Source organism: Culex pipiens, chromosome 3 (assembly GCF_016801865.2).
Source record: "Culex pipiens pallens isolate TS chromosome 3, TS_CPP_V2, whole genome shotgun sequence".
Lineage (NCBI taxonomy): Eukaryota > Metazoa > Arthropoda > Insecta > Diptera > Culicidae > Culex > Culex pipiens.
The window spans coordinates 135,132,560-135,157,691 of NC_068939.1; the positions used below are offsets into that span (position 1 = coordinate 135,132,560).

General features: G+C 36.6%; 1 protein-coding gene across 2 annotated transcripts in view; it reads left to right on the forward strand.

Annotated features, from left to right (window-relative positions):
* LOC120413780 (uncharacterized) overlaps positions 1-25,132 on the forward strand; it is a 176,856-nt gene that overhangs the window by 75,056 nt on the left and 76,668 nt on the right. For both annotated transcript variants that reach the window (XM_039574724.2, XM_039574725.2), the window contains exon 5: positions 5,231-6,257. In XM_039574724.2, the coding sequence (XP_039430658.1) occupies positions 5,231-6,257 (1,027 nt within the window). The remainder of the gene's footprint in view (positions 1-5,230; positions 6,258-25,132) is intronic.

A 25,132-nucleotide genomic window follows, 5' to 3' on the forward strand; every position in this document is an offset into this window, starting at 1 on the left:
CTCCAAAATTAGCTTCAAACGAGCTGGTTTCAACACGCGTTGTCGTCACCGTCTTCAGTGGGATGCTAATTTAGTCTTCATTCTAATCCTAACAAAGCACCTCGGTACATAACACTTCAAACAGGAAACAGGCGCACCCCCGCAAGTTGTACTACTATTTCAACGGCGTGTAATGAGGGGGGGGGAGGTGACTTTGTAATGGCGCCCCTGTCCCCCTACCCCTCTTACGTTCGCCTTCGTCGTAAGAACAAGACATCAAACGAAATGTATATTTTCGGGGGAAGCACCAGCCTCGTGGCAAAATTTGTTGACTTTGCCGGCGACTGCGACTATGTGAATCGCGTAAATAATAAACAAAATTTTGCCCCGAATGAAACCGAATTCGTCGCATTTTGAATGAACAATAAGCGAACCGTGGTGGGATGCTGCTTTGAGTCATTCCATGCCAAAAATATACTCACACCATGTCGACGTTGTTGTGCTTTCTAGTCGCAAGTCGCATTTTGACGTTTCGAGAAAAACGCGTTTCAATATTTGACCTTGAATAAACCATAAATAGAGCACGCAATGTAAACAATAACAAACACGTTTTGTTTGGTTAATAGTTCCCGAAATTTGGTTGAATTTGGTTGCTGGAGTCCCGAGTTATAATTTCGAATGTTTACCGTAATCGGGCTTGTACGTGTGTCAAACGCGTTCTGACCTGAAATCTCTTTGATCAGTTGTCACACTTGCAGCAATTTTCAGGGCGTGTCAAGAAAGCACGATAAGATCGATACTTCTTTCATAAGAAAAGTGACAACAATGCACGGAGTTTTTTTCGATTTTTATTGAATATCTCAGGATTGAAATCAAATTTTGAGGATCTGGGAATCTAAAGAGGCGAAGCATTATGAACTGCACAAAATGACGTTCTTAACTTAATTTGGCCCAAAATGCACGTGCGACAAGATAGCATTACAGCGGCGATGTCTGTTAATTTAAAGTCAATTTTATGCGAAACTTTCTGTACAATACTTCACACGTAATTCAAGTGAAGTCTAAACTTCCTCCCTTGTACGGTTGCAGTACCTCGTTTCTGATGTTCAGCTGGCGCGCCAAATTTGCCAAAGTTTTATTTTCAATTGAAAACAGGAAAGAGGTCGATATCCAGCCCACACAGTCTTCTATGAACGAAAAGTTTGTGAGTTCTCAATCAGGAGCAACAAAAACAACAACAAAAACAAACACCGACTGCTGATTCAAACCCGTCCCAGGAAGAGACACCAACGACCTGGGTGTTGAAAGAGCGAGGGTGGTGGGTGCAAGAAAACATTCGTGACAGGCCAATCTAAACCCCGGGACAAGAAATGTGTGTTTAAAGCTAATTAAATTAGTCTTCGCCGCAACATGAGACGACGAGACGACGATAACGACCACGACAAGAATGCTTGTCTCTTGAGCCGAGACTTGGAGACTGCGAATGCCAGATGTTGGTAATGATGAAAGTTTGTTGCTGGAAGAACACGCGCACGAAAACTTTCCTGTGAGTTGTCTGATTTGGCGCGGAAGATAAGACGGAGCAAGCAATTGGAGCTTGGGAAACGAAGACAACACTCGAGTCAGCACTTTTAGATTTGTGGTGATTATCAAAATGTGATGAAACGTGCAGGGGAGAGAAAACTTTTGGAAGAAGACCATAGTCGAATACAGCCAACAACTCAATTAAAGTTACTAATCGAAGAAATGATTGCTTTTGGTGATGGTGAAGTTGAATGACAGACAGGTTTTCAATGTTACAAAGCACTTTCAATACCGCCAACTGGAACGAATCGGGTCTACAGTCTGAATAGGGACAGCACGTTTAAAAGCACTTAAAAGCTTCATATTTGGAAATTAATGCGCACATTTTGTTGCACTGAATCTGTTGTGTTCCGATTCGCCCCAGATGACGGTACATAACCTAAGGATCATAGTTTACAAAAAAATAAGGTGCATCATAGTTATTAAAATTTGGTTAAACATTTCTAATTTTTTTCAGCCTTTCGAAAATTCTAAAAAAAAAGTCATCTCAAATTACATATTTCGCCAGAATTGAACTAATTATGAACAAAAACGAATGACATAAGAATGGAGAACTAACATCTATGGATTGATAGTCTGAGACTGTAAATTTCAACTATCTTTTCCCCTACACACCATTCTTAAAATAACTAGAAGTTCTGAGTCAGAATGTGTGGTACGGTATGCCCACGCATCCTTCCTCCCCTGTTGATTCTGTGGAATGTGAGTTTATTCACGGAATCAGTTTCATGCGGTTAATGCAACGTAGTAGGCCTAGCCGCTTTAATGGATGGGTAATTCTCCGCCAACTCACACAGCAGTTGCCCCGACCCCTCTTCGATTTGCGTGAAACTTTGTCCTAAGAGGTAACTTTTGTCCCTGATCACGAATCCGAGGTCCGTTTTTTGATATCTCGTGACGGAGGGGCGGTACGACCCCTTCCATTTTTGAACATATGAAAAAAGAGGTGTTTTTCAACAATTTGCAGCCTGAAACGGTGATGAGATAGAAATTTGGTGTCAAAGGGACTTTTATGTAAAATTAGACGCCCGATTTGATGGCGTACTCAGAATTCCGAAAAAACGTATTTTTCATCGAAAAAAACACTAAAAAAGTTTTAAAAATTCTCCCATTTTCCGTTACTCGACTGTAAAAAATTTTGGAACATGTAATTTAATGGGAAATTTAATGTACTTTTCGAATCTACATAGACCCAGAAGGGTCATTTTTTCATTTAGAACAAAATTTTTCATTTTAAAATTTCGTGTTTTTTCTAACTTTGCAGGGTTATTTTTTAGAGTGTAACAATGTTCTACAAAGTTGTAAAACAGACAATTACAAAAATTTTGATATATAGACATAAGGGGTTTGCTTATAAACATCACGAGTTATCGCGATTTTACGAAAAAAAGTTTTGAAAAAGTTGGTCGCCATCGAACATGGCCGTTCATGGTCACCCGCGACAGACACGGACGACGAAACAAAGAGAAACGCAAATAGTAACTTTTTCAAAACTTTTTTTCGTAAAATCGCGATAACTCGGGATGTTTATAAGCAAACCCCTTATGTCTATATATCAAAATTTTTGTAATTGTCTGCTCTACAACTTTGTAGAACATTGTGACACTCTAAAAAATAACCCTGCAAAGTTAGAAAAAACACGAAATTTTAAAATGAAAAATTTTGTTCTAAATGAAAAAATGACCCTTCTGGGTCAATGTAGATTCGAAAAGTACATTAAATTTCCCATAAAATGACATGTTCCAAATTTTTTTTACAGTCGAGTAACGGAAAATGGGAGAATTTTTAAAAAAAAATTAGTGTTTTTTTCGATGAAAAATACGTTTTTTCGGAATTCTGAGTACGCCATCAAATCGGGCGTCTAATTTTACACAAAAGTCCCTTTGACACCAAATTTCTATCTCATCACCGTTTCAGGCTGCAAATTATTGAAAAACACCTCTTTTTTCGCAAGTTCAAAAATGGAAGGGGTCGTACCGCCCCTCCGTCACGAGATATCAAAAAACGGACCTCAGATTCGTGATCAGGGACAAAAGTTACCCCTTAGAACAAAGTTTCACGCAAATCGAAGAGGGGTCGGGGCAACTTTTCCCGATTTCGTGTGAGTTGGTAGAGAATTACCCGGATGTAAAACATCTCGGAAGTTTTCAAAAACTGAAAAGTTCTATTCTTATTATAAAATAAAAAAAAACACATTCATAAAGTCAATACATTCAGTAAAAATAACAACTTTCCCCTTAACATTTTTAACAAATCAACTTTATCACTCATTTCTTATGATAGGGTTCGCAGACCTCCAATATTTCTGGCTAATCGACAAGGTCTGATATAAAAAACCTATCCAACGATAGTTCACATGGAGAGATTCAGACAATATTTCTATCACAATATCTGAAATCCAGCCTCCAACAAGTGTATAAATAACACTTAAGTGCTTATAATTTTCGATAGGGTTGTCAGATCTTCGATGTTTTAGGCTCATTTGAAAGGTCTTTCGATTATCGAACAAACGACAGGTCGCATGATGGACCCGGACTTAATTTTTATTGAAATACAGAGAAACCTCTTTTTACGCGGTGGGGTTACGCTTCTTATTTCGTCGATTTCTCTAAAACCATACAATATTTTTGAAAGCTTTAAAAAGCGTTTTGTAGATCTGCACAAAATTTACAAATTGCTTTTAGAAGATTGCGAAATTGTTGCGACGTTCCAGAGAAATCGACAAATTAGAAAAACGTAACGCACCGCGTAAAAAGAGGCTTCACTGTATCTGTGATCCGGCCTCCAAAAAGTGTATAAATAACACTTAAGTGCTAATAACTTTTGAAAGGGTTGTCAGATCCTTGATGTTTTAGGTTCATTTGAAAGGTCTTCCGATTATCTAACTAATGACAGGTCGCATGATGGACCCGGACATCATTTTCATTGAAATATCTGAGATCCGGCCTTCAAAAAGTGTATAAATAACACATAAGTGCTAATAACTTTTGATAGGGTTGTCAGATCTTCAATGTTTTGGGCTCATTGGAAAGGCCTTTGTGTATAGCATGATAGGGTTTCTTGCGAAAACTTCCCTTTTTACAATCTTCCGGACATACGCCAAAATCGTTTTCTTAGCATAACTTTTGAAGCACTTAACTAAACTTGCTGATTTTAAATAGAGACCTATGGGACCCCAAGACGAATCGAATGAGACTAATACTAATAGTCCGGAGATAATTGAGTGACAATTTTTTTGTCCACCACCTACACACATCCACACAGACATTTGCTCAGAACATGATTCTGAGTCGATATGTATACGTGAAGGTGGGTCTACGAGGTAGAATTAATAAGTTTATTTGTCGAGTGATTGTATAGCCTTTCCACAGAAAGGTGAGGAAGGCAAAAACAGTCATCTGGGGCCAAACAGGAAACATGGGGCGAATTGGGACATGTTTTGTAAAAGATTAAAATGTTCAAAAAATAATCCTGAATAAAGAGAGATAGATTCAAGTTAGTCTGTGTTTTATTTGAAAATGAGGTTGAAGTTGAATCGAGACAACCCAGTAAACTGCCAAATCAATCAGAATCTATACTCTGTTAATCCATCTGTGTGCACCTCTTTCTATATATAATCTCTTTAATTAATTACAATTTTCCCCAAATCTCTTCCCCCTTCTCGCAGTGATAATCGTCTGCTCGTCCATCAACTCACCCCACACAATTGCCACCATCCGGCGTCTCAGGACACTGCGCCGCACCAAGCTTCTCCTGCTGGACACCGCCGGCCAGACCACCATCTTCGACGGCAGCAGCGGCCTCTACCGCAGTCTGGGTCGTCACGACGCCGCCGGTCGGCTCAACCTGCTGGTGCTGACGGCGCTAACCGAACGCTTCAAGCACGCCCTCAACGCGGTCCACGGCATCGACCTAACCTCAAATTACGAACGGCTCAGCGAGCGACTGCTGAAAATTCGACTCGATGACGACAGCGAGCTTGAAGAGGGACCTGCAAACGACATCCGGCGGGGCTCAAGTGGACGGAACGTCCGTGTTCAGTGGCTTGCCGGTGTAATTAATTCGGCGAACCTGTCCTCGTCGAGCTGTGACTTCAATTACCTGCAAACAAGCGCCAGCGAAGAGCTGGCAACACTGGCGCACGTGGACCACGACCGTTGTAGGACTCTTCTCGAAAGCTACTGCGGCGTTGATGAGACCACTTACGGCAACTCTTCGTTCCAGTTCGAAAACGCTAGTGACAGTGAAGAAGTAGTGCGACAACAGCAGCAGGTCGACATCAATCGATTATGCACATTAATGCGTGAAAATCGTGACCTTTTGGTGGAAAACTCCACCAACCCCTCGAAACGGCTCATCTTCAGCGCAAACTTCCACCTGTACGAGTACATCCTGGCGGTGGCCCGGAACGAGCCCCATCTGCAGCAAAAGTTCGACTTTGTCGTGTTTGACCTGCAGAACGTAACGGCGGCCGTGTGGCGTCCGCTGTTGATCGTGCGCCAGGATCAGCTCGACTGGCAGCGCTTCACGATGCACCCGGTGCAGCCGGGCTACGGGGACTGGATGGTGGCATCGGTGGCAACCATCGAGTCGCTCTGGATCTGCGGGCTGCTCTGTTGGGCCGTCATCGGTGTGATGGTGTTTATGGTTGTGTCGATCGTGTGTGCCAGCGTCGTGTTCAGCATCGCCGTGAGGTGAGTGAATCAACCATTCACGCTTAAAAAAGCAAGCCATCTAACAAGTCAGTCATATTGCGCGTATTCCCGAAAAAGACACGCGGCATTAGCCATTAGCTGCAAAAAAAATTCAGCACGATTCGTACATTTATCCTACGATGTTTACCAAGTTAGATAAATAGGGGAACAGCATCTTACTCCATCGTGCCTCTAATGTTGCCATATCAGCACTTTGGCGTTTAATTACAGTTAACAAAAAGCGTTTTCAAATGAAATCGAGTGATAAATAGATTTTATAAAATAAGTTGTTTGAATAGGGAAAATCAGCAAATTTGATGGAGTTAGGAGCGAGTGCTTAACCTGCCAAATATACGCCAGGATGGCGGCCAAAATGGCGGTGATTTTATATTAAAAAACTTACTTAATCCACCTATGTGGTTGATGCATTCCTCACTTTTTACCAACAATGGGTAAAATGAGTGGTTTGGACACATACTTCAGCTATTTTTTTTTAGATCCAGAAAAATAATTACACAGATATAACTTAAGTGGTAATAACTCGATACAGGGTTGCCAGATCTTTAATTTTGTGGATTCGTTGGAAAGGTCTTTCAAATACCTAACCAACGATGTATCGGATAATGGATCCGGACATCGTTTGCATACATTTAAGTGTGAAAAAATACATAAATATCACTTAAGTGATCATAACTCTAGACAGGGTTGCCAGATCTTCAATGTTTTGAACTCGTTAGAAAGGTTTTTCAATTACCTAACCAACGATTGGTTGGATGATGGATCCGGACATCGTTTACATACATTTAAGAGAGATCCGGCATCAAAAAAGTACAAATATATCACTTAAGTGGTCATAACTCGATACAGGGTTGCCAGATATTCAATGTTGGGGACTCGTTCGAAAGGTCTTTCATTTATCTAACTAACGATGGGTCGGATGATGGATCCGGACATCGTTTACATACATTTAAGTGAGATCCGGCATCAAAAAAGTAAACATATATCACTTAAGTGGTCATAACTTGAGACAGGGTTGCCAGATCTTCAATGTTGTGGACTCGTTGGAAAGGTATTTCAAATACCTAACCAACGATGTATCGGATGCTGGATCCGGACATCGTTTACATGCATATAAATGAGATCCGGATATATGTGAAAACACATTTTTATACATAACTTTTGAACTAGTTTCAAATACATCGCTATTGGTATGGGACCCTGAACCAAGTCGAATGCAACTGGTTTGGTCAAAATCGGTTCAGCCAGTGCTGAGAAAACTCAGTGAGAATTTTAGTCACATACATACATACACACACACATACACACACACATACACACACACATACACACACACACACACATACACACACAGACATTTGTTCAGTTTTAGATTCTGAGTCGATATGTATACATGAAGGTGGGTCTTTGAGCTTTTAATAAAAAGTTCATTTTTAGAGCAGGATTATAGCCTTACCTCAGTGAGGAAGGCAAAAAAGCATTTTCTTTATTAACAAGCGAAAAACAATTAAAATTTCACTTAAACGGGGTTGCAGAACTTGAATTTTATGTTAAAAACAACTACAACATACAACAACATACAAACCTTCGGATAATTGAACTTCGGATAATCGAAACTTCCGATAATCGAGGCTTCGGTAATCGAGTCTGGACTGTATTTTAGTTATTCTGCAGTGGCAAAATGGCTTAAATAACAAGGCGGCCACTCTAATCACATTTGAGCAATTCTCGCTGAAACCGTCCCACTAGATGCACATGTTCTCAAATTGTTACGGCAATGTTCTCATTCAATTCAGCGCACCAAAAAACCATAAAAACAACCTTCGAACCAATGAAAATGTCAGCCGTTAGCCACCTGTAAATAAAAACTTGTTATGAACAATGGATTTTTTCGAAAAAATGCCCTAATTTTAAGAAATGATATCTCCCAAAATACATTACCAAACATCAAAAACTTTTATATCGTTGGAAAGGTAATCGCGAGGGCATTTTATCACACTTTGATAAACATTTTAAAAATTATTTTTTCAATGGTAATTTTAAGGTTTTTTGGGAAACTTACTCTTAATTTTGAATTTTGACCGTGTTTGCAACCACTTATCGTTACGAAACCATTTTCATTCGAAAGATTGGACGATTTTGCATAAAATTAACTTGAGAAAAGTAGTGTAATGGAATAGTTTTCGTATAGTTATTAACGGATGAAAGAAATTGGTCAAATTTCAGTTAAAAATAATCAAAGCTCAGACATCAGGAAAGAGCCTAATTTACAGGCAAAACAAAGCAGGATTGTATTTGAGCCAAATGTACGGTCATCTGAGGCAAATCTGGACATATAGGATGAATAGGCACAGTTATTTCAACTATGCTTTCACTCATTAGATCGTATTTTTATTTTTTTTATGTAAAAGCATACATAAACAAACAAGTTTCTAAATTTTAAGCTTTTAAGTACTCTGAAAACTAATGTCCTTACTTAGACTGTAGTCTCGATTCGCCCCATTTCACTGAAGTAATATTTTATGTTCAGAATTTGTTTTAGGAAGGTCTGCCTTATTTGTAATCGTGCACATAAAAGTGCAAAGTTGAAATCAATATTTTTTGATCAAATTAAAATTTGGTGGGGCTGTTGATACCATCAAAACAAGCAATGAACTCGATTTTCGTCCAAATCGGACTACGTTGGGATTCATTCAACTTTAATTTTAATGGCTCTTAGAAATATGAAAACCAATTATACAGTTTTCATTTGCGCAACAAAAATACACTGAAAATAGTTTTAATTGAAAAACAGACTACACATACACCTATTGATTCTACGTAAAATTATCTTTCTAGTGAATTCTGGCTCGACTTTGTACGGCTTGCGGTTTTAGAGACATTAGCAGTTTGAAAATGAAGATTTTTAACATTGTTTGCAAAAAAAGCGAAACTTTGGGGTGGTGTCAAATAAAAGGGCGTAGTCCGATTTGGACGAAAATCGAGTTCATTGCTTGTTTTGATGGTATCAACAGCCCCACCAAATTTTAATTTGATCAAAAAATATTGATTTCAACTTTGCACTTTTATGTGCACGATTACAAATAAGGCAGACCTTCCTAAAACAAATTCTGTACATAAAATATTACTTCAGTGAAATGGGGTGAATCGAGACTACAGTCTAAGTAAGGACATTAGTTTTCAGAGTACTTAAAAGCTTAAAATTTAGAAACTTGTTTGTTTATGTATGCTTTTACATAAACAAATTAAAAATATGATCTAATGAGTGAAAGCATAGTTGAAATAACTGTGCCTATTCATCCTATATGTCCAGATTTGCCTCAGATGACCGTACATTTGGCTCAAATACAATCCTGCTTTGTTTTGCCTGTAAATAAGGCTCATTCCTGATGTCTGAGCTTTGATTATTTTTAACTGAAATTTGACCAATTTCTTTCATCCGTTAATAACTATACGAAAACTATTCCATTACACTACTTTTCTCAAGTTAATTTTATGCAAAATCGTCCAATCTTTCGAATGAAAATGGTTTCGTAACGATAAGTGGTTGCAAACACGGTCAAAATTCAAAATTAAGAGTAAGTTTCCCAAAAAACCTTAAAATTACCATTGAAAAAATAATTTTTAAAATGTTTATCAAAGTGTGATAAAATGCCCTCGCGATTACCTTTCCAACGATATAAAAGTTTTTGATGTTTGGTAATGTATTTTGGGAGATATCATTTCTTAAAATTAGGGCATTTTTTCGAAAAAATCCATTGTTCATAACAAGTTTTTATTTACAGGTGGCTAACGGCTGACATTTTCATTGGTTCGAAGGTTGTTTTTATGGTTTTTTGGTGCGCTTAATCGAATGAGAACATTGCCGTAACGATTTGAGAACATGTGCATCTAGTGGGACGGTTTCAGCGAGAATTGCTCATTTTCAAATTCCCGACTTAACCTCAAATTTGCTAAACCTCAAATAAAAGGCATTTCTTATCAAACGAAAGATTGTAAATCAGAAACTATCTATAAAATTTATTAATTTCAAAATACATAGAGTTAAAAATATCATTTTTTAAATAACAATGAAAATAGAAACCTAAATCCAACTTTATTATAAAAATAATTCTAAATTATAAAAACTCATAATTTTCATTGAGGACAAAAATTAAAACAGTCACTTTAAAAAAATAATTAAGAGCTTTACAATACATACAATTTCAAGTTTGATTTTAAAAATATCAAAATATCTAAAATATCAAAGTTTTCTTTTATTTTTTTATTGTTTTGATATTCAATTTGAAAATCAAAGTTTATGTATCAAGTTGTCAGTGATTTAAAGTCTTATTTAAATATTTTTTGTAATAAAAAAACATTTTTTTCATTTCTGCAACTCAAATAGTTCTCAAAACAACAACAATCTAAAAAAAACTATATTTTCCATTTTTAACGAAAACGTTCGAATTATTTTTTTTAAATTGCAATCAAGCATTGACTTTTTAAAAATACTTGTCGAAAAGTTGACGGGAAAACGCATTTTGCATCATTAGTTATTCCATACAAGTCTCCCTACAATTCTGGGGGTTGGTCATACAAAATGGGTATGTAAATGTAAGAATTTCTGCATCTTGAGAAGGGATTTTCTGATTGAATATGTTTAAGTAGTGCGTCCAACCCGGGAATTCCCGGGACAAAAATCCCGGGATTTTTACAAAACCGGGAATTCCCGAATCCCGGGATTTTTTATAGTTTGTCCCGGGAATTCCGGGAATTTAAAAATATCAAATTTTGGTCTGAAAATTCAGAATTGGTTGTAGAAAAGCCTTTAAATTTGTATTCGGCATATATCAGCATTAATTTGGCTTATTAGGGAAAATTGTTAAAACTTTAGTTCACAGAACCCCAAAATGTCAGGCGCTTTAAATATTTTCTATTTAATTTTATGTTTTTTTTTAAAGACTGGGTATTATATTTATGTATATTTACGATTATAATTTTGGAAAAAATCATATGAAATTATTTTTCATCAAAAACCGGAATCTGGGGCAAAGCACGACAAATGTAACGAATTAAGACATTAAGTTTTGAAAAATTTCGGTTGAAACAGGAACAGAACAAAACAATTAATACGCCGATTTTCAAATGTTTTGCTCTGTAGGCTGAAGTCCTGATTTTCACCAGCTGGCAGTAGTAACTTAAAGATAATTAGTAAAATATGTTTTATATAAAATAATAAATTCAAAACTAATCTAAACATTGACTTGTATCATTTTAAACTTTGAAAAATGTTTGCAACGGCCTTATAAAAAAAACTCTGGATTTGTCGACGCTTCTCGCTTTTTTTGTCATTTTCAAAGAAATTTGTCAAGCTTTTCTAGTTATGGCATATAAAAACATACATTTAAAAAATGTATTTATAAAACACTTATTTCATTTGAATCACATTGGGATTAAAATTTGTAGCTTTTTTTTTAATCCAAAGCACAGCAAAGAACTAAAAAATCAATTTATAATTTCTTTTAAGCTATTTAATAACTGTTGGTCTTGTTTAGATTGAAGTGTAGATTGTCGCTAATTATTATTATTGAGCGAATTCTATGATTTTTAGCCTCAAAACAAATCAAATATATTGAAAACATATATTTTATGGCTGCTTACAAAATTCCCGGGATCCCGGGAATTCCCGGGATTTTAAAAATATTTTTCCCGTTTCCCGGGAAATTCAAAACCCGGGAAAATTGGACGCCCTATGTTTAAGGGACTAAAAAGACACTTTCTGAGCCATTTAGCGTGATTGTGCAAAATCTGGTTTATGATATGAATTTTTGAAAAAAAAATGTGTAGGCATTTTGGAAAACCCCTAAAAACCTGAACAAACAAAATATTTAAAAAATATTTTAAAGCATTTTGCAAACGAAAAAAAAAACCTGTTTGTTTTTTCTGAGCGTTACAAAATTAGCCTGTAATTTTCTACTGATATCTCGGAAACTATTGGTCCGATTTTCAATGTTAAATATTGAAACTGAAATTTTCTGATCTTTTCAATAAAAATATTTCTAAATTTTTTATAATTTGGTCTAAACTATGAAATCAGGAAAATTATCTATTTGTAGAACTCTCCAAAAGTAAAGCTTGATTTTTTTAATTTTTTAATTACTTGACCCGATTAGGGTGGTACTTGCCAAAATATAAAGGTAAAAAAACTGCCTTTTTGATAAATTTGGCAAAATCCACATTTTTCAAAAAAAAAATCTCCGGGGCGGCTGCAACAATTCTAGCTCGCCGTGTTGCAAAAGAAAGGTGATTAGGTGGGCTTTTAATGAAAAACAATAACACATTTTTAAAACGTATCTGAATACTCTTTAACATCAAATGCGATCTTTGTATGCTGATTTCACACACACACAGATCTCACAGCTGAACATAATTTTCAATTATTTTTCAGGATGTTTTACGTAACATATCCACAAATGGTGAAAAAATCAATTAAAAGGATTCTGAAATAATTATTTTAAATTTTTCACTGTATTAATCGAACATAAGGCACCATGCGTCTCCAGCAAAATGTACGGTGAACTCATTTCGATGGTGAGGCATTAGGGTGTAATATGGTTGTATGGAAAAAAATATGTTGTTCAAATTTAGTGAGCACAGCAACTTTTCAGTTCCTTTTGGGGTCCTAAACAACTCCCCAAAGTTTGAGAACGATTGGTTAAGTCCCCACTTTGCGCAAAGCGATTCAATTTTCCATATAAATTTGTTTGGGGAAAACCATTTTGTTGGATTTTGATACTTTAAAAATCCACGTTTCACGCTATTTTAAAACCGGATTCATATTCGGTTGCTCTAGAATGTGCTCTACAATTTTCCCCAAGAGAGTATGGTGCTAACTTGGTGCTAAGATACAGCGTGTTCAAAACTCGTCTAAAACGTGTTTTTTGCTCGAAAATCACGTTTTAGACGAGTTTTTAAGGACGCTATATCTTCTTTCAGGAGCAAGTTAGCACCAATCTCTCTTCGGGAAAGTTATAAAGCACCTTCCAGAACATCCGAATATGAATCTGGTTTTGATATCGCGTAAAACGTGAATTTTTTAAAAATCACAATTCAAAAAAAATGTTTTTCCCGTATAAATTTATATGAAAAATTGAATCGCTTTGCGCAATGTGAGGAGATTATAAAAATACTACACATTTGTACTGTTGATGAAGACCGAAAATTCCGCCTTATTTTTTAATTAAATATTTAAACCAGCATTGGAAAATATTTAACAATGATTTTAAATTTATTTGCAAAAATCAATAACCAAATAACAATATAACAGCAGCTATTGGTTTGATTTCCTTTATTGAAATTATCAAAATTTCCCGTAAACTTTCCCGGCTACAAAATCAACGACTCCCGTCCAACGAGTGAAGCAAAAAGCCATCAATTCTCACGTTGAGCTTCAAGCAAAAACTTCTTCCCTCCCTGGAGACGAAAAGAAAAAGTGGTCGATCGAGAGAATTGCTCGTTGAACTGCACACTTAAAAATTATCGTGTAATTTTCAGTCATATTTGATGCACATAACTGGAGCGTAACATTTGACGGAAAATTACATCAAATTTGAAAATTACACGCTCGTTTTCTGACACTCGTTCGTGCATTGAATTTTACATTAACGGAATATCGGATGATGTGATTTTGGAATTGATGTAATTTGATTGGGCTGTGGCTGCCTGACCAGTGATTTTGAGGTTAGAAATGAAAAGAGTGCGATTCATAGTTTGTTTTTTTTTATTTCACAATAAATTGAAAGTTTTCTTCACCATGATCACCTGCACTGAACTATTAACACTAATAACTTAAAATATTCGCTGTCCACTGCCCTTTTGTTCCCGTCCCAGGAAAACACAAACTACTGCCTGGCAGGAATTGGTGGCCTTGTCCGAACTTAGAGACGGAGCGGGTTACATGGTTTAGCAGAATCAGTGTGGCCATGGCTCGTTTTGTAGGCAACCTTTAACCGCAGCCTCTTACTTGCAATTAAACCCTTCAACTCTGGATTTGGCTGGATGACGCCCGACGATGTAATCAAACCTGGCAAAGAAAATAAACACAAAACACATTTTTCAGTAATTTTCTCTGTTGCAATTTCTAAACCGGCTTACCTTGTTGACTACCTGCGATAAGGCCAGCGGATTGGTTCCGGAATCTTCACCGTGATTCATCCGGCAACGTTTTCCTTCGCCTTCATTTTTGGGGCGCGCAAAACGACGACACACAAACAATCAGTTTCTGAGCACGCTGAGCATGGAACTCTTAATTTTTATTTCATTAGTTTAATCAAAAACGGTTAAAAGTTTTCTCCAAACAATCTCCAAATCAATTTTGCACTTTGCTCGGCAAGCTAAACTGTTGAAAAAGATGGCTGACGTTTGACAAAGCCTGCTGCGATCGATGATTGTGAGAGCTGTCAGTCTCTAAAATTGTGTTTCATTTGATGTAAAATTACATTTCTTTTGACGCTCCAACTATGTGCATCATATAAGACTGAATATTACATCAAATCAACCAGAGTGGTCAATGTAAAATCACAATATTTCAATTTAGACGATTCTGGTCACGATTACGTTTTATCACATGTAAAATTAGGTTAAATAATACGATACGTTCTTTTTATGTCGGTTGAGTTAATGATTACGTCTGGTGTAATATTCACAATTTTTTAGTGTGTGTGTGTGTGTGTGTCTGCTCAACCGGTTGATGGTTCTCGGCATTCTTTCACCTTCCAGCCTCCGGTCGGTGGCTTCCGGTAGCTGACTTGGTCCGGAAGTGTTTGAAAAGTTTGCAAAGTTCAATCTACTGGTTGATAGTCTGCAGGGAGCAGCGGCGACGACGGCGGCAGTTTTAGCAGAAAAGTGGTACACGAGAGTGCGCCGCACATTCTTGTAACGTGATTGAAGTTTTTCGGAAGTCAATCATCGGATTGTTTGCGGAATAATTGCGCGAAGGTTTGGAAAATTTGCGTTCGATTACAAGGAGATTTGTGGGAAAATGAGGGAAAGCCTGTCAGTGAGCGCGTCAATTTGCTGCCAATTTGAATGATGGGGAGTCAAGGGAGCAAAGTTTTTCGCATCATGGAGTTATTTGAGCTGAAATTGCGCTGACCTGTTGACCTTTTCATTAGAGCATATTTTTTTTCAAATTTATTTAATGTGTCACACTGGGTTGTGAAAGGCTATAATGAACTTTTCAGCACTGTTATTTTTCTGATGACATGTAGGCCATTTCATTGTTTGATTTGGCTTGCTATAAGTTCTCTATCGAAAATTCACAATAATCAAGTTTACTCAGAACGGTTCCCCTCTGCGAAAGTAATTAAGAAGGTGTTTCAACTCTATAAAAATGTTTTACCTCCCAGTTTCATATCCCAGGAAAAATTTATTGCACTGCTCCCGAGTTCGTGGAAAATTCACCTTTCCCGTCACGTACTCTCTCTCGCACTCATTTCTATGAGCTGTTTCATTTTTCACATAGTTTTTTCCCAGGAACAAAGTATTATTGTTGCACTGGGATTCGGGCTGATTAATTTCTGGAAACAATGTTTCCCACTTTTAAAGGTGAGAGAACACTGTGCTCGTTCTGAGTCGCTTGGACTTTATGTATTTAAAGCAAAATTTAAGTTTGTTAAGCCGACTTTTTTTTTCAAAATAGCTACCTTTAGTTCAAGCTGCCAACCAACTCATTTGAGCAACATTTCACCAGCAGCAAATAATCACATTGATGGTCTTCCCAAACCGCGTCCCCGCCCCTCTCGGAGTGATGATTGACGCTGAAATGAGATCGGTTGGTCGTGACACGGACACACAGCTTGACGCACTTGCCCCCCAAAACAGCGCAGCTGACTAAAGTGAGTGTTTACTACTGCTGTGATTTAAAGTGCGTCAAACGCACCCGTACTCAAAAACAAATCGTGCTAAATCGTATTTACATTTTTCACATTTTAATGTATTTACGCAATTTTGAGCACTAACTGCTTCGCGAGTAGCATTACTTTTTGGGTGAACTAGCATGGAAATCTTGCTCGTTTGAAGGAAGATTGGCCATTATTTTTTTTAAATAACACTTTAAAGCAGAGCAATTCCACGCCAAATAGGGAATCGGTTGTAACGGACCCTCTCCGATTTCAATGAAACTTTGTAGACATGTTATTCTACGCTTATGTAAGCCATTTTTGTATATATGGAGCCAGTTTCACTCGATAATGGCATTTGAGGAGGGCGTAAGTGTTTTAAATATTTTTGTAATTCGTAATTTAAATACACAAACTTGTAGGAAATTTTACGGGCTTTCCGAAAAAAATACACTGAAAGAAAAAAACACGCCACCTCTATGAGATTTTTTGATTTTTAAGTTTAAAAGTCAAATTTGAAGGTGAGCCCACGATTTTTTTTTCGTTCAAATTTTTTTGTGAAAATAGCCTAAGATTTTACAAAAAATGCAGTATGGAGCAACTCACTTAAAAAAATACAAAAATCATTTACTGAAACTGTTTTTTTAAGTGCTCTAAACGTCAAAATTTTCAAAACCCGAATACGGGAATCGATTCTCCAGACAATTCTACATAAAAGTCTCCATATTGACCACTGTCTGAAGTCCAATCCTTGTGAAGTTACAGCGGTTTTAAAAATAAAAATGTTGAAAAAAATGTTTTTTTGGTGGTTTTTGACAATTTCTATCTGACAGACTTGATTTTTCAGTCTCGTAAATATTTTTACCGGAAAGCTCGTCCAATTTCCCAGTTTCATTGAAATCGGAGAGGGTCGGAAAAAAGTACTTAAAAAATTCCTGTTGTGGGCTGGAATTGCTCAGCAATGCTCATTAGGGTGGTCCAAATCCGGGCCAGAATGAGCTCAAATTTGAAAATTAACCTAGTGCTGGGTTAATCTTTGATTTCAGGGGGTAGCCCCAGGAATGCCCGGATTAGGACCACCCTAATGCTCATCATACTTTTAACGAAGGTTACTAGTTTACGATGAAGCAAAAAAATATATATCTAGAGTTTTTTTAAAAAAAAAAAAAAAGGTTCTGTAAACTATTGTGTTTCATATGTTTATAGGACCTGATCAAATAAAAGTCTAGAATCATATTCAAGTTAAGTTGACGGCCAGACTTCAAGCCGAACGGTCGATATTGTCTTTTGCGGTCTAATAGTTGAGACAACGTTTTGTTGTAGCTCAGGCTACTCTGCCCGGGTGTTTTGTTCTTCGAGAACAATAGTTTTTAGTTTTCAAATCGGAACAGTGCAGAAAATGGCGACTTTTGAGGAAGCACGTGCCAACTCGTTGAGGATCTACTTTGGCCCTGGGAAGAAGGAACCGCTGGATCATGGAATTTTCAATTTCATGAAGCAGAAGATGAGATTGAACCCAAATTCACTCTTGTCGATGTACAAGGAATCGAAGGAGAACTGCGTGTACATTAAGTTCAAGACGGAGGAAATGCTGACGAACACCTTGCTGGACCTGCCGGAATCGATGGACTTCGAGTACAACAAGTACGAGTCGACAAAGGTGACCTTCTCATCGGCATCGACGGTTTTTAAGTATGTCCGAATTTTCAACCTGCCACCGGAGATCAGCGACCAGGAGATTTCGACTGTGATGTCTAAGTTCGGCGTCATTCAGCGGATGGTCAGGGAAAGGTACGCCCCTGAGACTGGCTTCCCAATCTGGTCCTCAGTCCGGGGAGTTCATATGGAAATCAAGCAGGACATTCCGGCCACCATACACGTACGAAACTTCCAAGCGCGTGTGTACTACGATGGACTTCAGAACAAGTGTTTCATTTGCGGCAGCAAAGATCACGTCAAGGTCAACTGCCCAAAGAAGTCGAAGGTCAACCAACGGATGGAACAAAACGGAAGCTTGTCGTACAGTGCGGTGACTGCGAAACCACCGCTCTGGTTGGGTCGAGGATCGACGCACAAGGCAGGAGAGAGTGGAGGAGAAGGGCAGATGGTCGTGCTGAACAATTTTTTCGGGCCGGCGAAACCGAGTTTGTTGGTGCCGCCGAAGTTGCCCGAGGTACCGTCGGCTGTAAAGCCGATCGTTCAGGCCGGAGTCGGCTCGAGCAGTGTTGAGCAGATCGTTCTCCCAATGAGTGAGCCGGACGCAGAAATGAAGGAGACAACAACAGCCGAAGGAGTTCTTACCGGCGGCGGCGTATCGTCGTTGGCAGTGCCGATCGTGACGGATGGTGCGGTGAAGGAGGCGCAGGGTGAAGAAGAGTTCCAGCTAGTGCAAGGTCGTAAGAAAAAGAGGAAGGAGGAAATGCGATCGCTTTCAGCTGACGCTCCAGCAAAGCCCGGATCAGGTATGATTTTTATCCCACCGTCTAACTTGAGTGCAGCGCAGAGCATGGAGACGCGGGGTCGTTCAAAGAAGAAAGAGGACAACAAAGAGAGAAGCCGATCACGTAGTTTGAGGGACAGGGATACAGAGGGGAAGGGGGATACACGGGGAAAGGGGGATGTAAAGGGGAAGGATAAATTGGGGGGGAATGGGGAGGGGGAAGGGGTTGATGCCAATCTGGAGGAGAATCTTTGAAAATCGAGTTAGTCACTATGGGTTTGTTTCGGATTTTGGTCATATAAGTAGCTATATTTTACATTCAATTTAGAATAGGTTAGCTTTATGGTAGGATTAGTTAGATTTATTTTGTTCTTTTAATTTTATACAATGAACTTTACACTTAAAATAGCGTCTGTCAATTTAAACAGTACAACAACTACTATCAATCAAAATTTATTAAGAGATTTTATTTGGAATCAGGATATAGATTTAGTTTTTGTTCAGGAGCTTTGCTATCAAAATTTTTCTATTATTCCTTCTCATTTTGCGATTATTAATTTAAATCAAAATGGTATGGGAACTGGCATTCTGTTGCGGAAATCGTTCGAATTCAACAACGTTGTTCTTGATCCGAATGGTAGAATATCTTCTTTAGTTATCAATGGCATCAATTATATTAATATTTACGCGTTTTCGGGAACTAACAAAAAGAAAGAAAGAGATGAGCTATTTTTGAACAATTTAACTGTCCATTTGAGTAAATCCGGTATTGAATATTCCGTTCTGGCCGGGGATTTCAATTGTATTTTAAACTCTTCCGATGCTACAGGGGCAACTAAAAATGTGTCTGCGGGCCTCAAACGACTCGTAGAATCACTTCAATGGAAAGATATTTTTGCAGAAATGAAGCAAAATGAATTCACCTTTTTTCGATCTGGAGTCGCTTCGCGACTTGATAGAATTTATGGACCGTCGCGTTTTGTAGATTTGATTCTAGAAGCTAAAACAATATCAGTTCCTTTTTCTGATCATTGTGCTATTGTGTTAAAAATTAAAACAGATTCAAACTCATTTTGTTTGAAAGGAAGGGGCTATTGGAAAATTAATAACAGTCTTCTTTTTGATGAAAATATTTCACATAAACTTAGTGTTGAATATCAATCAATCTGTAACAGATCATCTTATTTCAATGATAAAAATCAGTGGTGGAACTCGATAGCTAAAGTTAAATTCAAACAATTTTTTAAAGGGGAGAGCTGGGCAATTAATAAATATATTTTAGATCGTAAAAGTTATTTTCATGGAGTTTTAAACGATTTACATCGTAGAAGATGTCTTGGTGAAGAGGTATCCAAAGATATGTTTTTAGTTAAGTCACGTTTAATGGAAATTGAATTAGATAGACTTAAACATTATAGTAATAAATTGAATAATTTCTCATTGTTACAAGGGGAGGTTATGAATATTTTTCAAGTTTCTGCTCAAATTAAGAAATTCAGTACGTCAAACAATCTCAAATTAAAGGATGGTAATGTGATAACAGGGGACTGCTCGATTATGAAACAAATTATTTTTGATCATTTTTCTGAACAGTTCAAAAAATCTCCGGGTAATGCACTAGATGGGATCACTGATCCTTTAGAAAGTGTAACCAGCCGCTTATCAGATGAACAGCAAAGAGAGCTCACAAGACCGATTACAGTTGATGAAATGTTTACCGTTTTAAAATTATGTGCACATAAAAAATCACCAGGGCCTGATGGTTTGAATTACGAATTTTATTTAAAACATTTTGATTTAATTAAGGATGATTTGGTAGTATTGTTTAACGAATATTTATCAGGAACAAAAAAACCTCCTAGAGATTTTACTGCTGGTATTATTACTCTTATACATAAAGGTAATGATAAGAATGATTTAAATAATTATAGACCAATTAGTTTACTTAACTGTGATTATAAATTATTCACTAAAATTATAGCAATGCGCATAAAGTTACATCTAGATGATTTACTAGGCTGTGAACAGTCTGCATGTAAATCAAATCGATCTTGCTCGGACAATTTAAAAGATATCAGACGAATTATGCTTCGTGCAAATGATTCAAAACGTTTTAAAGGAGCATTAGTTAGTATTGATCTTCAAAAAGCTTTCGATAAAGTAGATCATACATATTTGTGGAAAGTTTTGGAAAAATTTAATTTTCCAGATAGTTTGATTAGTTGTATTCGAAATTTATATGATTCTGCAACGTCAAAGGTTCTGTTTAATGGTTTTTTGACTAATAATATTAAGATTGAATCGTCGGTGCGGCAAGGGTGCCCACTTAGCATGATTTTGTTTGTATTGTACATCGAGCCACTTTTGAGAAAAATTAGTGACGGCATCGCAGGTGTACTTATTTATGATAAGTTCATAAAAACCATTGCTTACGCTGACGACATAAATATTTTTATAAGGAATGATGAGGAATTTGATTTGTTAATCCAAATTCTTAATTCCTTCGAATCATTTGGGAAAATTAAGATGAATTTTAATAAGTCAGTTTACTTGAGAATAAACCGTGCAATCTTTGGTCCACAAATGATCAGGGAAGTAAATAGTTTTAAAATTTTAGGAATTTATTTTTCAAATAGTATATCAGAATCAATTAATTTAAATTATGATAAAGTGATTTTAAATGTTAAGCATACGCTCCATCTCCATGGCGTTAGAAAATTAAATTTAGTGGAACGAGGGTGGTTATTAAATGCTTTTATCTTATCAAAGTTTTGGTATCTTGCGCAGATATTCCCACCGTACAAAAAACATATTGATATTATAAATTCACTAGTTGGGCAGTTTTTGTGGAATGGGTTTATTTTTAAAACAGCTCGCGATCAACTTTATTTAGATTATGATGCAGGAGGTATAAGGTTGGTTAATGCGGAGTTTAAAATGAAAGCTTTGTTCATAAGAAACATTCTTTACCCTGGAGGAAATGTTTCTGAAAATTACATTTTAGTATATTCAAAACAACACCAACTGCCCTTGTGTTTTAGGCAGTGGATCGAAGTTGCTAGACTTTGCAAAAACGATTCTTTATTGGACAGTTCGAAGGCTTTTTATAAACATTTTTTGAATCAGAAAAACTTCATTCCAAAAGTTAAAGTTGATTTTCCACAATTTCAATGGACAATAATTTGGAAAAATTTAAATTTCAATTTCATTGGATCTGATGAAAAGTCAAGGCTTTTTGCTTTTTTAAATAATTTAATACCAAACAAGGAAAAACTAATGGCCTACAACATCGGAAGATTGTCTAATAATTTATGTGATATTTGTAATGGAATTGATAATAACGGACACAGAATAATGGAATGCCCTCAATCCAGGATTATTTCAAATTGGACAAAGAATAAAGTAGAAAAGATAAGTGGGATAAAATTAGTGAATCTAGAAGATATTCTGTCATTTGAGATCGATGAGAACAAAAAAACAGAAATAGCCGCTTTGTGGTTATGTATTCTAGCGATTTCTTTTAATTTGAAGTGCTACCCTGGACCTAGCTTGTTTGTTTTCAAAAAGGAAATACGTGAAATGAGATGGAATAACAGATTAATTTTCAATAAAGTTTTTGGAACACATTTGCTAAGGTTAGGGATGTAGGACGAGAGAGTTAGGAAAGTAAAATATTGTTAACTGTAAACTGTATTGTTTGACCAAAATGACCGTAACAATAAACGTTTTTTAAAACCCAAAAAAAAAAAAAAAAAAAAAAAAAAAAAAAAAAAAAAAAAAAAAAAAAAAAAAAAAAAAAAAAAAAAAAAAAAAAAAAGTTAATACATTATGGCTCAACCAGTCAATGGATAACTTCCCGACGAGGGCTGATTTCTTGAGACGAAATTTGCATAATTTATGCTAATAGATAATGGTTTGATCAAAGATAGGAAGGTGTTGTTTTTGATTTGCTGAGCAATTATGAAATATAGTGGCAACTAAGAATGTAGGAAATTTTCAATTTTGTTTGAAAAATAAATTAAATTTTGCAGCAAAATTGGAGGCAACTTTACCAATCAGTGTTTTAACTTTAAGAGTGGTTGTTTTAATTTATCTGAATAATTTGCTTTATTCTCTCGAAATTTCAATACCGCAAATAATGAATGAGCTAAAATACCACAATAAATTTAGAGACAATTTGAACTATACAGACCGCTGTAAATATTTTTCAAAATTTATGCCAAGCCCCCCCCCCCCTTCCCCCTCCCTGTCTCTTCAAAATCAGTCCGAACAATCAAGGGACAGAAAGCAAAAAGTTACAATAAATACAATTATTTAATTACCAAATTATTAACAATAATCAATAAATTAACTAGAGAATAAACTATAAGAAAAAAAACCCAACTGCGTTGATAACCATTTTTAGCACGCATTTAGCGGCATTTTTTTAATACGTTTTTGAAGACAAAAATAGTAATTAATGCAACAAGTTGCAAAAAGAAAATTTTGTCAGCACGAGTCGTACATTTATCCAACGAGGTTCACCGAGTTGGATAAATACGAAGAGTGCTGAAAAAATCAAGCTTTGCAACGAGTTTCATACAACATTTCAATTCCAAAAAACACCCTTTGAATGGAATTATATGTCAAATGTTCATGTATTTTGTCACTTAACCGTTTAAATCAAAAAAATTATGAAAAGTATTACTTTTCGTAACAAGTGCTGAAAAGTTCCACTTTTCAGCACCCATTTCAGTGCTGAAAAGTAGAACTTTTCAGCATTTATTTTGAAAAGTGTTACTATTCGATTCTTTTATTTTTGGTACAGAAAAGTAGGCCTTTTCGTCGTTCGAGAATGACAGGAAAAGTAAGTAGTTTTACGACGGAATTGCAAAATAGTAGTTTATGCAACAAGTTGCAAAAAGAGGATTTTTTCAGTACGAGTCGTACATTTATCCAACGAGGTTCACCGAGTTGGATAAATACGACGAGTGCTCAAAAAAACAAGTTTTGCAACGAGTTCCATACAACATTTTTTGCAATTCCGAAAAACACCCAGTGAGTGAAATTTGAAGTCAAATTTTCATGTATTTGGTCAATAAATCGTTAAAATCAAAAAAAATATTGAAAAGTGTTACTTTTCGAAACAAGTGCTGAAAAGTTCAACTTTTCAACACCCATGTCAGTGCTGACCGAGCCTCGTAGCCTAGTGGTAACGCTTCCGCCTCGTAAGCGGTAGATCGGGGTTCAAATCCCAGCTCGGACCAACACAACTGGTGATCTTTTCCCTTCTGGATTCGATTGCTTATTGAAGGGAAGGTCGTGTATCGTCACAAACTGGACCTTATCAAGACACCTTAGGAAGACAACCTTTGGAATGTTAACATTGACCTTAACATGTTAGCATTAAGTTGAATGATAAACTGTCACTGAATCCGCTTTGTAAATGTCGGCCCCGATACTCTTCACGGGTGTTCCCCTCAGGAACAGGGAAAGATTTACTTTTTTTTTACTTATGTCAGTGCTGAAAAGTAGAACTTTTCAGCGTTTATTTTGAAAAGTGTTGCTATTCGATTCTGTTATTTTTGGTACAGAAAAGTAGGCTATTTCTTCGCTCAAGAATGACAGGAAAAGTAAGTAGTTTCACGACGGAATTGCAAAAAAAATAATTTAGTTTGTAGAACAGAGCCGAAATCTTAGCAAAATTTTAAATTTACTTTTACGTTAAAATCGAACCAAATATATGCGAGATATCTTTGGTTGAAAAATGAGTACTAACTATAACACTGAGAAAAACTCATTTTTGCAAAATTTAATCTTGAAGTTGCTTTAAGTGTGGTCTATCCAGCATTTCGATCAACAAAGTTAAAAATGGAAAATGTTAGGACATTTTACACACTTTTATGAATAAATTTTTTTCAAGGGGTGCTTTTGTTTTTGAGGAAAGCTTCGAGTGACAATCATTTGAGCTGGAAATTTTGATTTAATTAACTTAGTTTGTTGACGTTCTTTGAGTAACATAGGTTAATTTTTTACTTGAATATGAATGTCCTCCAATTTTGAACTTTTTGGTTTAAATTTGTTACTTAGCAGGCAATGGATTTTCTCCGGACACCCTATTCTTTGTTTGCTAATATTGTGTCGCTTTGGAAGAATTTTCCAGTGGCATATCATTTATCCCCACCCAAAATTTATCGTTTTGTTGTCAAGATCTTACAAAGCGGGTAAAACACACACTTTTTTACGCTAGATTGAACAAAATAAAAAGGAATATCGCATCCTTAAATCGTCACCCACTAAATCATAACCTTGTTCGACTGTATATCTGTTTGTGAAATGTCTTCCTTTTGTGTTGTTCCCCGTCGTCGATGTCCCCGAGATGGTCTGAGCAAATAAACCCACTCAGGAAGCCGTTTTTCTTCCACTCTCTCGTCGGTCTGGCAGGCTAAATTGGCTATGGGCCCAATTTTGAGCTATTCTCGAGGCCTGACCCCCTTCCCCGGGGGTGTCTCATATTTTCCAGCAGCGTGTTTCGTTAAACAACCGTTCTGTTGACT